This window comes from Rhea americana, unplaced genomic scaffold (genome assembly GCF_003343005.1).
Source record: "Rhea americana isolate MKP2758 unplaced genomic scaffold, rheAme1 scaffold_346, whole genome shotgun sequence".
In the NCBI taxonomy this organism is placed as follows: domain Eukaryota; kingdom Metazoa; phylum Chordata; class Aves; order Rheiformes; family Rheidae; genus Rhea; species Rhea americana.
In genome coordinates this window covers 51,313-63,806 of record NW_028186475.1, presented here as the reverse complement: position 1 = coordinate 63,806, position 12,494 = coordinate 51,313, and the positions used below count along the sequence as shown (strand labels likewise).

General features: G+C 55.4%; 1 protein-coding gene across 1 annotated transcript in view; it reads left to right on the top strand.

The window, feature by feature from the left end:
* Positions 1-1,098: 1,098 nt before the first annotated feature.
* The window catches only part of CUX2 (cut like homeobox 2), a 43,011-nt gene continuing 31,615 nt past the window's right edge, over positions 1,099-12,494 (top strand). The window contains exons 1-2 of the mRNA XM_085311615.1: positions 1,099-1,129; positions 9,303-9,445. Of these exons, the coding sequence (XP_085167741.1) occupies positions 1,099-1,129; positions 9,303-9,445 (174 nt within the window). The remainder of the gene's footprint in view (positions 1,130-9,302; positions 9,446-12,494) is intronic.

The following is a 12,494-nucleotide window of genomic DNA, read 5'->3' as shown; positions in this document are numbered from 1 at the left end:
CTCGGCGCCCACCCTCGTGGCAGGGTGGATGGGACGGYTGAATGCGTGCTGGGAACCCATGGCTTGTTTAACGGGGGAGAAAAGACCTGGGAGCAGTGGAAGTAATGAAGCCTGGCTCTTCGCAGCTGTCTGCGTCGTGGTTGGCTTACCTGGTGCCTAATAGGCACGTGCTCCTCGGCGTTCCCGGTGACCGGGCGTTCGTGCCGTTTCACCAGTGGRTGTGGATTCTCTGCTGTCTGCTGCTGGGGCTGAGCCCTGCAGCTGGTCGCAGCGGGGACGCTGGTGGTATTGGTCTCCTTAGCCAACTTGCCTTCTCTGAAGCGGTCTTTCCTTTGAGACGTAGGCCTGCGGCAGTCGGAAATGCTCKTCCCCTCCGTGTGCCACCAAGGAAGTTCAGCCAAACCGGCTGTCGGGGGCAGCCGCGCTGGATGTGGCAGATGTCGGCTGCTGTCCTGCCTGGCTGGGGGAGGCTCTGATTTTGGGGACGGGGGAGCAAGCCTAGGGCTCTGTTAGCGAGTACTGTGGCTTTAATACCCCTAATTCTTGCATAAAGGGGAGAAAAGAAGAGCTGGGTTCCCAGTCCCGCCTGCTGTTGAGTCTCAGTGTCGTGCATCGGCAGAGAAAGTCAGACTGCGAAGTTCCTAAGTGTAATGTGTTTTTTTTTCCTGTGGCTGAATAATTGAGACACTGCCAGACAAGAAGAGAACTGCACAAAATGAGAGTTTATCTTTAGCTCTGCAGCTCTCACTTTAGAAACTGGTGACCCCAATTCCAGCCCGAAGAGTGACTTCTTCCCTAATTAATAAATCCATTAATTAATTGTGTGCGTGCTGCAGCCCATTAGAGATGTGTGCACTGGCCTCCTGATCCAGTTTAGTGAATTGGCTCTGTGGCCTTGGGGAAGGCRGCGCGGGGAAGGGACTGCGATCGAGAGGGGACGCGGATGAAAATATAGCTCGCTGCCGTGGGAGTGGGACGGGACGGGGACGAAGGGCGTCAGCCCTGCGACCTCCTGGCTGCTTCCCCGGCCGTCGCCTCCGCCACGGGCACTGCCGCCGGAGCACCTGGGTCCGCTGTAGCCGCGTTGTCCCCGCTGGAATGGGGGACAGCGTGGAGGGGGACAACCGAGGTAGGAGGCGGCGGTTTGCCGGGCGCCGTCGGAGCATCCCGCCGCTGGCGGTGGCCGAGGGGCGAACGCCGCCTCGCGCTCCGGGAAGGCGGATTCGGCAGGGCTCGGCGGCGTCTTTGTGCTGCAGGTGGGGCTGAATGTTAAAATGTTTGATGATCCGAATTATTATTTATGACCAGATCTAGCAAACAGTTCTCTCCCAGCCTGAGAGTCCTTTAGGAGGTGCTTGCTCCGCTAGATAACCTCGGCGGAGCGAGCGGAGCTCGCTGTTCATCTCCCTCCATATGTTGGCACAGTAGCTGCTCCCTCCAGTTAATTTTTCTCGCTGTCTGCAGAGACTTCGAATAAAAATGCAGGCATAATTGTTGTGCGTTGCAATCCCCGAGCTACTCTCTTCTCTGCCGAACGTGAAGTTAACTGCTGGCAAAAGGCTCGCCGTTTTTTTAAAGGTAGAAGTCCTTGCTTGTCTCCGGTGAGCTTGTGGATTTGGGGGGCTGGGGTGCCCTGCTTCATCCTCAGCTTGCCTTTCCTGCTGGTCGAAGAAAGCCAGCGTTGAGAGCTGCTCTGGGGCTCCCGTGGGCGGCCCCGTGTCTTGGCAGGGGCTCTGCAAACTCCGAAGCTCGAGAAGTTCCAGCGAGCAACGAATGCAAAACGCCCTGGGGCACCTGTCTAGCATCTTTTAAAAATACTATTTTTTACCCAACCTAAATCTTGGGGCTCACTGTTATCCCAGCCTTTTCTAACGCTGTGGGCATGGCTGCCCCGCTCTGTCTGAGCAAACAGGCGCGACTGCGCCCGGGGCAGGTCGTTCCCCCGGCGAGACCCGAGGGAGGAAGGAAGGTTTTTTGTGCAAGATGTTGGGCATGTGGCGGACGCAGGAGGGGCGAGGTGGAATCGCCGGCTGATGCTGCCCCCCTCTTCCCTTGCATTGATGTCCAAGTACGTGGCGTTCCTTTACGTCTCCGGCTGCACAAGTCCCGCTTCTTGCATTTTGGTGAATAATTTTGTATTGGCAGCTCGTGTGATAACAAATTTAAAATGCAAGGCTGTTGTTGGCAGGGATCGAAGGTGTTGGAGATCTGAAGCRTCCCGCTCCTAGAACAGAGGCTTGGTTTGAATGGAATTAACGTCGGGTTCAAAAGCAATGGCGCGTGCAGAGTTCCTTCTTCTCCGAGCCTTGAGATGGATCTGCTGCATGGTATCTTTATTAATAGCCTGGAAGATTCCTTCTCAAATTGGAAAAGGAACATTAGAAGCATCCATTCCACCCAAAAAGGCTTGCTAAAGTTTCTCAGAACATTTTGTACCATCCTCCTCCTATTATAGAAAGATGTAATTCCCCAAGTTGGGAGATAATAAGCAGGTATTGACTTCTGCAGGGGTCATTATCAAGATTTATTCAGTCAATATGGCTTCTTGGGTCAATAAATCTTGAGATTGATAAAGGAGGAATATATACTTGCAGACTTTATTAAAAAGTTTTCCCCTTTTGTAACACTTTCTTGTGTATGTTGCGTTAGGATCTATGATGGAGTTTTCTTTAATTACTTTTTTTTTTGTGCCTGTTTTTCTGTAGTTCTTGGTGCATCTTGCAGAGATAGCAAAAAAACAAGAGGGAGGCTTCAGCCTTGTCGCGTCCCTCTTGCTCGGGACCGTTGCCTTCCTGCTCTCTCCCGTTTTTTGCCGAGGGAAGCGGTTCTGCGATGGACCCGCTTGGCTCGCGCGGAGCTTAGCTGCAGCGAGAGGGGCGGAAGTCAAGACTGCCGTTCCCAGCCCGATGCACGGATGGTGGGACCGCATCCCTCCCCGCGACTCGGGCCACGAAATCCCCGCGGTTCAGGGCGGAGTGAAACAGCCGCGTGCTGGGAGCGGACCTGGGGGCTGGGCGAGGGCGATCCGAGCGGGAAACGCACCCGCGGGGCGATCCCGAGCCCTGCCGCCGAGGCTCGGGGGAGATGGGGCTCTCGCTGCGTGGGCAGGGTGCGATGGGAGGGCGGCTTGAACTTTCGCTGCGTGCTTCGTTTTATTTACTTGGGCTGTGGCTCGTGGAGAGCCGCTCTGCGGAAATCCGGGGTTGGTCCGTGTTCGGCACGGTGGAAAGGGCTGATCTCAAGTTGAGCATCCCGATTTTTCCACGTGCAGAGGCTCGGGGGAGATGGGGCTCTCGCTGCGTGGGCAGGGTGCGATGGGAGGGCGGCTTTAACTTTCGCTGCGTGCTTCGTTTTGTTTACTTGGGCCGTGGCTCGTGGAGAGCCGCTCTGCGGAAATCCGGGGTTGGTCCGTGTTCGGCACGGTGGAAAGGGCTGATCTCAAGTTGAGCATCCCGATTTTTCCACGTGCAAACGCTCACGCAGATGCACCTGCTCATGACTTCTTCCAAAATGGTTTTGATGTTTTTTTTTCCCAATATGGCCTTGCTGTGTAATTATTTTTTTGACTAGCTTGGTGTAAGACTTAATGATTTCCCCAAAGCTGAAATGGGGCCCCAGAGTATTGATTTCGCTGCCGTTTAAGTGACTTGCCGCTAACGCGCGGCTGTTTTAATATTAAGTGGCTGGCGCGCGCGTGTGCTAGCTGGTTCTTCTGCAACATGGATTCCTTAAAAGCAAATAACCGATCTGACCCYCGTGTAAACATCACCCTAGCGGGAGCTGCACCGCGCATCAGCGGCTCCGAGCGCGCTGCGGTTGCCTCCGGTAACGCTCTGGCGGTTTCGCGCCGGAGCCGGGACCTCGGGCTGCGTTACGTGGGGCGGGCTGCGTTACGCGGGGCCGCCGCGGCGATGCTCAGCCTGGCCGCGGAGGACGCTTGTTCTTGGTTAATCGTTTTGCAGACGTTGCTTCATCCCCGGGCGCTGGRTAATCGTTACCCTCCTCTTCGCCCGCGTCCTCGGTGGAGGCGGCGTTTGGCCGTGGCGCGGGAGCCCGGCTCCTCGCCGGGCGGCCGGATCCCGGCGGGACGTTGGCTCCGTCCCCGCTGCGAGCCCTGAGCTCCCCTCGCCCGGCCCCGGGGCCGGGTTTGTCCCCTCCGGGCTTCGCTCGGGTGGGCTCGGCGCTGCGTGCGCGGTACCAAAACCCCGAGCTGCCGYGGGGCTGGGGTCCGGCGCCTGCGCGGGCCCTTCCTCCGTCGCCGGGGCTGGTGATGGGCTGCGCTTTGCTAATCCCAAACGCCTCTTAATTCCCCCCCCCGACTCCCAGCCGTCGCGTGGCCGGGCTCTGGGGGAGCCGAGGGCCGGCTGGGCGCCCGCCGGGCAGCGATGGGGCTGGTGTGGGGGCGTCCGGGGGAGCGGGCAGGGTGGAGGCAGCCGCCGGGCATCGCTCTGGCACGTACCTGATCCGCAAAGGCGGCTGCGGAAACCCGGGGAAAGGCAGCGCTTCCTTTTTAATTCTCCACCAGGAGCGCGCGGCGCGGCGGAGCCGGGGCCGCGGCGCCTCCTGTTACTGTGCTCTTCCTTCAAATGCGAGCAGCTAATTAACATTATTCTTTAATTATTGCCTTTATCAACAAGGGGTCTGGTTTATACCAGCAGGATAGTCGCTTTGCCTTCCACTACCCAAGTGAATGCTTCAATTCCTGTTGCTTTTGAAATGAATTTGATGTCATCTGCCCGTTGTCACTTAATGGGGACACTTGGGTAATGATTGCGCGTTCTCGCCCTGTTAGCAGCACTGCGAGCGTGTAATTTAGCCCCTTAGGCAACAGTACTTTTGAAATCTCTGGATAGTTTTGAACTCTCTGTTCTTAATTAAATATGCAATTTTTCACGGTAACCAGGTTAATTCTTTTGTGTTGTGTTGTAATACTGTTAGGAATTTTCATAGTTCTTATTAAACATTATTCAGGCATTGTGAATTCCATAATTAAAAAAAATGAAAAGAACAAAGCCTGATTCACTTCTTTCTTTTCCCTGGTTAATTTATCAAATGAATTTTGCAAATTTTTCTTTTTGTCCCCAGACAGTGTGCCAAGTGTTTTAAAGGGGAAGGATTTAATTGCTCTGTAGGGATTGGTTGGTTATGAAGGATTTGGCTGTTTGATTAGTAAACCCTATGGGGAATGGTTTAATGCTCCGCGATCTTAAAAATTGTCTGATCGTTAGGCTCTCCGAGGACGCTTCCTCCTTCCGCTACGCGCGGCCCCGGCTTTGCACRAGCGCGATCAGGAGCCGCCGGGGCGGGGGGAGGCCCAGCCCCGGCCGGGCACGGCGCGGGAGCCGCCGCGGCGCCGGGGAAGCGGCCGGCGGTCGAGCCCGGCGCCGGGAAGGGGCCGCGTCCCGCGCCGCCTCGGCCCCTCCGAGCGGCCTGGCCCTGCCTTGCAGCGGGAAGAAATCTCCCAGTCTGGAAACTTGGTTTCCCTTTTTTCCCCCTCTTTTGCATGCAACCTCTCCGAAGGCCTGCCGCGCTGAGTGCCTCTTCCAAGACCCGCTTGCCGATATCCGCCTCGTAGCGTAACGAAATTACGCCGAAATGTYGGATTTATCGAGAGGCAGAGCCGGCCGCCTTCTGCGCGGCGCCGCGGCCCCGTCGCAGCGGTGCTGCCTGCGGACGGGCCGTGCGACGCCGGCTCTCCCGCTGCTCCGAGCGCCCGTCGCGGCAGGAGGCTCCTCCGGTGCCGCCGGGGCGCCCGTCCACGGGGCTCGCGGTCTCGCTCTTGCGCTCCTGAATAATTCACAGTTGCAGCGCCCAGCCGGGTCCGGGTCGGTGGGGTTCACGGGTTAATAACAGGTTTGGTTTTTGTTGTCAGCAGCTGCCTTGATAACATATGAAAGAATCCTATTCTGTTGATTAGATTTTGAAATGGATCAATTTTTAATCAGCAGAACATCTGACTCACTCGATAAGGGGAGCGTTGTGCAGACAGGACGGAGGCTCGCTTTATTTACAGGACTGTTTGTTTTTACTAATACGCAAATCCTTGCCGGGGCCGGAGCCTCCCCCCCCTCCTCCTTCCTCCTCGTCTCCCCCAAAATAAATTGGCTGGATTACCGCCAGCTTCRGATCGGCCCTTTGATTCATCTGCTGATTAGTTAGTAAATCCATGATGCTCCTTAAGAGATAAGAGTACATGCTAAGGGCTTGCTTTCGCTRTCTGTTGCTATCGATGGGAAAATATTTACTTACCGGTGGCGGGATTTTGCCTCGAGTCCGTAACGCGGCGCGGGCGGCTCCGCGGGAGCCTCCGGGCAGAGCCGCTGCGCCTGCCGRACGGGTCCGGGACCGGGACCGGGCTGCGCGCTGGAGCCCGCAGCTGGTACCAGGGCCGGTCTCATCACCACCCTCAATTCCAGCTGAGCTGCCTGTCTTTTATAAGCCAAATAAATACTGGCTGGGGAGCTGGCCGGATGCTTTTTTAATATTTTTTTGTGTATGTGTTTGTGATATGTGTATTTTCTTTTTTTCCTGMGGGCTTGAGGTACCAAGACTGCCCCAAACTTGACAAACGGCTTTGCACGTTAAGAGCTGCCCCCATTTCTTTTAGTAGAGGCGCGTCCAAAGTAAATTTTCTCCTAAGTGGAATTTGGTGTGTCAAAAAAAATCTTACCCTGCAGCGAGCATTAACAGCTGAGATAATAGAACTCCCGGAAAATTAAACTCTGGCTTCCCTCCCTCTCTTTTAATAACGGAAAAGGTAAAGTCTCATAAATACAACTTTGCAAATAGTGTCACTAGATTAAAGATTACTTCGCRGTTGCTCAGCGAGTGCTGATGGATCACTTGGGAAGGTCTCTTGCTGGCAGATATTGATATAGATAAGAAGTTACTCTTGATGATGATTTGCATAGTTTTGCCCTGGGTGCTTTGCGATTTCACTTTTAAAACTTGTGCCTTCTGGCAATCTCTTTAACCTAAATAAATATTTTCTCCCTTGCCACAGATCAATTAAGATCACAGCTACATGGGGCCTTGCTGCTAGCCATATATAAATATATTTCTTTTTCCTAATATTTGCCCTGCCTTTATTTAAAAATGCTGGAAAGCACTTGTTTCCCCTCGTGCTGCCCCRGAGGATCGCCGGAGCCGGGTGCTGACGCGCCACGGGGTGCGGGCGGCACGCCGGGGCGAGCTGCCCGGGGCGCRCGCGGGAGCCCTCCTCGGAAGCGGGTATTTTCCCGTGGGGACTCGTCCCAGGAAGCCCTTGCAGACCGCTGCAGCCGAAGAAGGGGCTTCCTGGCCGCTCGGGAAGCGGGAAATCACGGGAGCTCCTGTGCAGCGCGGAGACTCGAAWGAACGAGAGCTTTAATGTATTGCAGTGCTGCTTGCGCGCGCGTATGGTGTCACATGCACATATATATATAGTTATATATATGTATACATATAAGTATGTATATGCCTGGGCAGCAGCTGGGGTGAGGCTTGCGGCGGGCGGCGGGGGAAGCTCCTGCGCAGAGCGGTGTAGCGCCYGGGGCCGTTACGGCGACGCGAGCCCGAGGGTTCGTTTATGCGTCCTGGAAATAACGCCGCAGGAAATGGGCAGCTTGCTAATGGCCGCAGTAATAGCTTACAGGCTCTCGCGCCCGTCCGCRGGAGCGGGCGATATATCAGTTTCTGCTAAAAACATTAGCAGCACCAGAAGGTTAAATATGCATATTGTATCATCCCTGGCAGTTTTATTTTCAGGAGAGCAAYGGGTGTCAAGTTCATGACTTTAAAATTAAGTTTATTTTTGTGATGGGAAATGTGCTTATCTGTTGAGCATCTCCTGCTTATTTTCTGAGACGAGTTGAACGAAAAACGCTTCTACAAAGAGTAGAGGGGCCACTGCCCTCTGTGCGTGTGCGTTGTGTGTAACGTAACGAGGAACCGTCCGGTTCCTACGCTCGAGCGAAGCGGCCGCCTTCGCTGCCTGCCCGGCGCTGGGCCCGGAGGGCGGCAGAGGAACCGGCTCGCCGCTGCTTTCTCCTCGCCGCGCCCGCCGTGGCCGTCGCTCTGTCCGCTCGGTCTCGCGTCAGGCGCGGGGCACAGCTCCTCGGCAAGAGGAGAGCCCCGATCCTGCGTTACGCGGGCTGCGGCGGGCGAGCGGCGCGCCTCTGCGCGCCTGCAGCGTTGGAAGCGTTGTCGCTCCTCAACGTGCCGTTTACGGGAACGTGCCGCGTCGAAAAGCGCTGTTGGGCCCCGACGGGTTGCGGCTCCTTCCTGCGGGCCCGAGCCCGCGAGGTGCCGAGCGCCTCGTCGCTGCTGCGCTCAGCATCCCTCCCCGCGCCGGAGCTTCGCCGGGAGCTAATAAGCAATCCGAGGAGCTGCGCTTTTTACTGTTACAACTGGCATGGGGGATTTTTTGGTGACAAATACTTTATAATGGATAATCCCAGTCTGCTACTTCAAAAAGCCATAAAAGAAAACAGCGCGCGCGCTGGCTGCTGCGTTTGCCCGGAGCCGGTGGTTCTCCGTCTCGCTGGTTGATGYTGCCTGATGCGCGGCGGTGGCACATCTCGCCAAAAAGTTCTGGGCTGCAGAAGGCCTGGATCAATCACCAGCAACACCACGGTCTTTCTCCATTTTGTCTCTGAAAGGCRACGCTGTCTAGAAACCATGGTGTGTTCTTCCCATCATCCATGCTGATTTCTCATTGAAATGCCCTATTTTTTTTTAAGGCAGCTACAATTGATAATTTAGCTTTGGATAAGGCGACCTTAGAGCTTTTATTTCTCAGAGGCCAAACATTGATGTTGTGTGAAATGGGAGCTTTGAGAAGGCTTTGTATGGAACTTAGCTTCCTGAAAAATTTATTTACTGCCACTGTGATCCGCAGGAGCGAATTGATGTTTATCTATAGTAGTTCTTGCCAGAAAAAAATGCATAACTGCACTTTCTTCGGAAGCCTTGAAAGGCCTTTTAAATAAGTGCCTAATAGTAGGCTCTCAATAGCAAACAGCCGGCTTGATAGACAGGATAGACTATATTATTAACTATAAGCAGGCTTAATCTTTTTCTCATGTTTTAGAGAACGCTTTGTAACCTTGTGGCCAAAGAATTCATGATCACCAGGTAGTTGAAGCTAAGCAAAAYTATACCGGCCGTTCCTGCTGCGAGATCAATAACGCCGGGAAGCGCCCGAGGCAGGAACCCCGCTCCGCAGGCAGCGTCCTCGCCAGTGTGACGTCCTGTGCCAGTGTGACAGTCGCTTCTCTGGAAGGCGATGCTCTGGTGATCTTATTTCTTACTCTGTTTTGCAGTCGCCCTGCGGGAGTCGGTGGTTCTGCCCTTGGGCATCCTTGCCCAGCAGCACCCGCTGCTGGTGGATCTGAGCTCCCCGGCTGTTTTGAAGCGCTCGGTCCCAGCCTGCGTGTCTGTGAAAATGAAAGCGTGTATTGGGAGCGTCTGCACAATCCAAAAGACATTTTTTTTTTTAAAAAAAAAGTAAATATCTGCTGATTCTAAACCCATCTCTTGCGCTTGCAAAGCTCAAGGTGGGCAGGACTGAGGGGAGTTATGGATGTTCATCTTGAGCTCTCCCAGCTCTGCTGGGAGTAGCAAAACAAGCTTGCGATACGTGAAGGGCTCTATCACCCGCCRTCAGCCCCGCCGCCGCCCTCTCGGGGGGCTGTGCTCTTAAACCCCGTCCGTCCGTCCCTCGTGCGAAGGCYGGTCTCGTGTCCGGGCTGCTGGGTCGGAGGAAGGTCGCTTCTCTCTGCTGGATGTGGCAAAAAGCAGCTCCCGTAGGTCTCGCGGGCTCTGGGAGGTGGTYGCACCTCCTGGCTTTGCAGGGAGCCCCGCCACGAGCCCCCGCGGGCCGTCGGGCCGTGCCTGCTCCYGTGCCCCTGGTTTCGTTTGCTCGTGGCAACGTTTGCCCCAGCGTGGGGACACTGATGGGGCGTCCCACCTCCAGGAGCAGAGCTCGTTCCTGCCGGGCAGATCCGCTCGGGCCTCKCCGTGCCTGCTCGTGGCCATGGGGCTGCCCTCGGTTTCGGATGAGGGGCCTCACTTTGGGCAACCGCCCGGGGAAATCTTGGCTGTACGCTTTTTTTTTTTTTTTAGTGACCTAATTTGCAGTTGTGTTTTCCCTTTTTTCCCTGCCTGCGCTATATTGGCTCCTCGGAGCCCTGGCCAGGAGTCGGGGAACCGATCGATGGATAAGGTGATAAGTGGCTTTGCTAAGAAACCAGTTTTGCGAGGGGAGTTTGCAAAGGGGTTGGCGGAGCAGCTTGGTGCCCTCGCCCCAGACCGCGYGCTCTGGGCCGGAGCACCTTGCATCTGGCCTTGCTTGGGCAGCCTGAGTTAACCCGGGAGAAATCCCTTGGGATCACAGACACTGGTGTGCCCACGAGGGAGCTGCTGTCCTGCTCGGCCCAAGTTGCTTCTCCGGCTTTCATGAGTTTGAGCCAATGCTGCCGGAGGGTTGACTCCAAGGAATGAGTCTCCTGGGCAGGAGCCAAAGAGTGTTTGGGCAAACTGGAGAGGTAAGCGTGCCTGAAGGCAATATAAAACTAAGCGGAATTTGCTCGGCTGGGAACTTGGCCGGCGTCGGAGCCGGCGGCTCCCGTGCCGTTACGCTGGCGGTATTTGCATGGGGATGAAGCGCTCCCGTGCAATTCCTCCACCGCAGCGAGGTCTAAGCAGGCTTTTCCCTAATCTCCAGCACGGGTGGCTTCTGCTTCYAACTCTATTTTTCCCTTGAACGTGTGAATATCCTCGTGCCTTTGGCCGAGCATCTCCTGCGCCTCGAGGGCCCCGCAGCGATCGGCAGCCTTGAGTTTCCGCTCGCCGCTCTCCGTCCCCCCGCCAGCCCGAGCTGCCCGTTCCCGCCGGGAACGATGCCTTTCCCGCGCCTCGCGCGTGCGCTGCCGGATATCCTCGGAGACGAGGGTGGGGAGACTCGAAGTCGGGTTTTCTGGGACGCTTTGGTCTTTCTCAGCGTGTCTGTTAAGAATTGAAACAGATGGATATTGTTTCCTTTTTTCAAAAAAAAAAAACTTGGAATTTTTGGGGAGTTTTAGATTTTTTTTCTATTTTCTTCCGAGTTCTTGCTGTCATGTTGTTCGTTATTGCATCGTTACGCGGCGGCAGCGCTAACGCTCCCCAGACGCGTYGGAAACAGCTGCCGTAGCTGGAACCGCCTTATTATTTAATTTATTTTTTAATCACGGGGGAAGCCGTTGCTGAATGCTGATTGATCGAAACGTCTTATCTCCCCGAGTCAAAGCGTCTCCTGTTTGCGCTGGGATGAAACAGTTTGACACTTTGGCACAGAGTGTCAAACGCTTCCCCAAAACACAAACAGCCGAGACTTTGATCCGGGTGTCAAACTGTTTTCATTACAACAAGCRGTTGCCCCTTTGATCCGGAAAAGAAGATAAGGGGCTTCAACCGGGGCTAAGAGGCAGCTGCTCTTAACGATTTCGAACATTAAAGAAAAAAAAAAAGGAAAATACAGCAGTAGAATAGTTAAACTATTATGTCAYGTTATAAGCTGTCCCAGCGCTGCGGAGGGAGGTGGCGTCGGCGCGATGGCGTCGGCGCGAGCGCGGCGGATCGGTGAGCTCTCCTCCGGTGGAAGAGAAAAGGATCTTTCGGGAGACGTTCGGAAGTGTTTTTTCCCCAGTATTTCGCCAGGGAATGCTTTCAGAAAAACCATCCTCTGGAGGGCAAAGGGTCCTGTTAGGAGTAAGCGYGGTATAACGTAAAACGCGCTGAAATCGTGAGGTTACGGCCGGCGACCGGCTTTGGCGGAGGCTTCTCGTTCCTCTCCCGGCGCGCGGGTGGCCTTCGCTTTTCCTCGTCCCGGTTCTTAGCCGCCCGCGTCGCGGCGTTTCCCCCTTCGGAAGGTCCTTCCCCRCGCCGGCGGGGACGTGCCGCGGCCCCGAACCAAACGATGGCGGATTTGGGGCTTAATTTTACCCAGAACGTTTTTTTTCTTTTTTTTTCCTTTTTTAACCTGCGTTTGAGGTTAAAACTCACATTTCATTTTTATACGCTGCGCTTAATCCAATAACGATCCCACGTTACAAACGGCAATAATATCTTTCAGCATAGTTAATCAGAAYAGACTTAACGCTGTCACTGTTTATTAACCTTCGTTGAAAAGCAAGAAGTTTTCCTGCTGATCCGCGGCCGTTGCTCGTGTCAGACTCCGTCGAGCGAGGAGCAGCTTCGGCGTCCGTGGGAACGGTGGAAACGCCGCGCGGGCGGTGGAAACGCCGCGGCGGCGAAGCCAGACGCAAGCACTGCCCGGAGCTCGCCGGGCCGGAGGCGCTGCCGTCCCCGCGGGCTTTGCCCCGGAGCCCGAGCTGGGGGCTCCGGCGGCGGGGAGCGGCTGTGGCCGGGGCGGTCGCTTGTCGGCACGCCCCAAGGCGTGCGGTTTGGAAGCGCGGTGGYGATGAAAGGTCATTGCAGGGAGGAATTTCAGCATTCGATATTCTCGTGTTTGT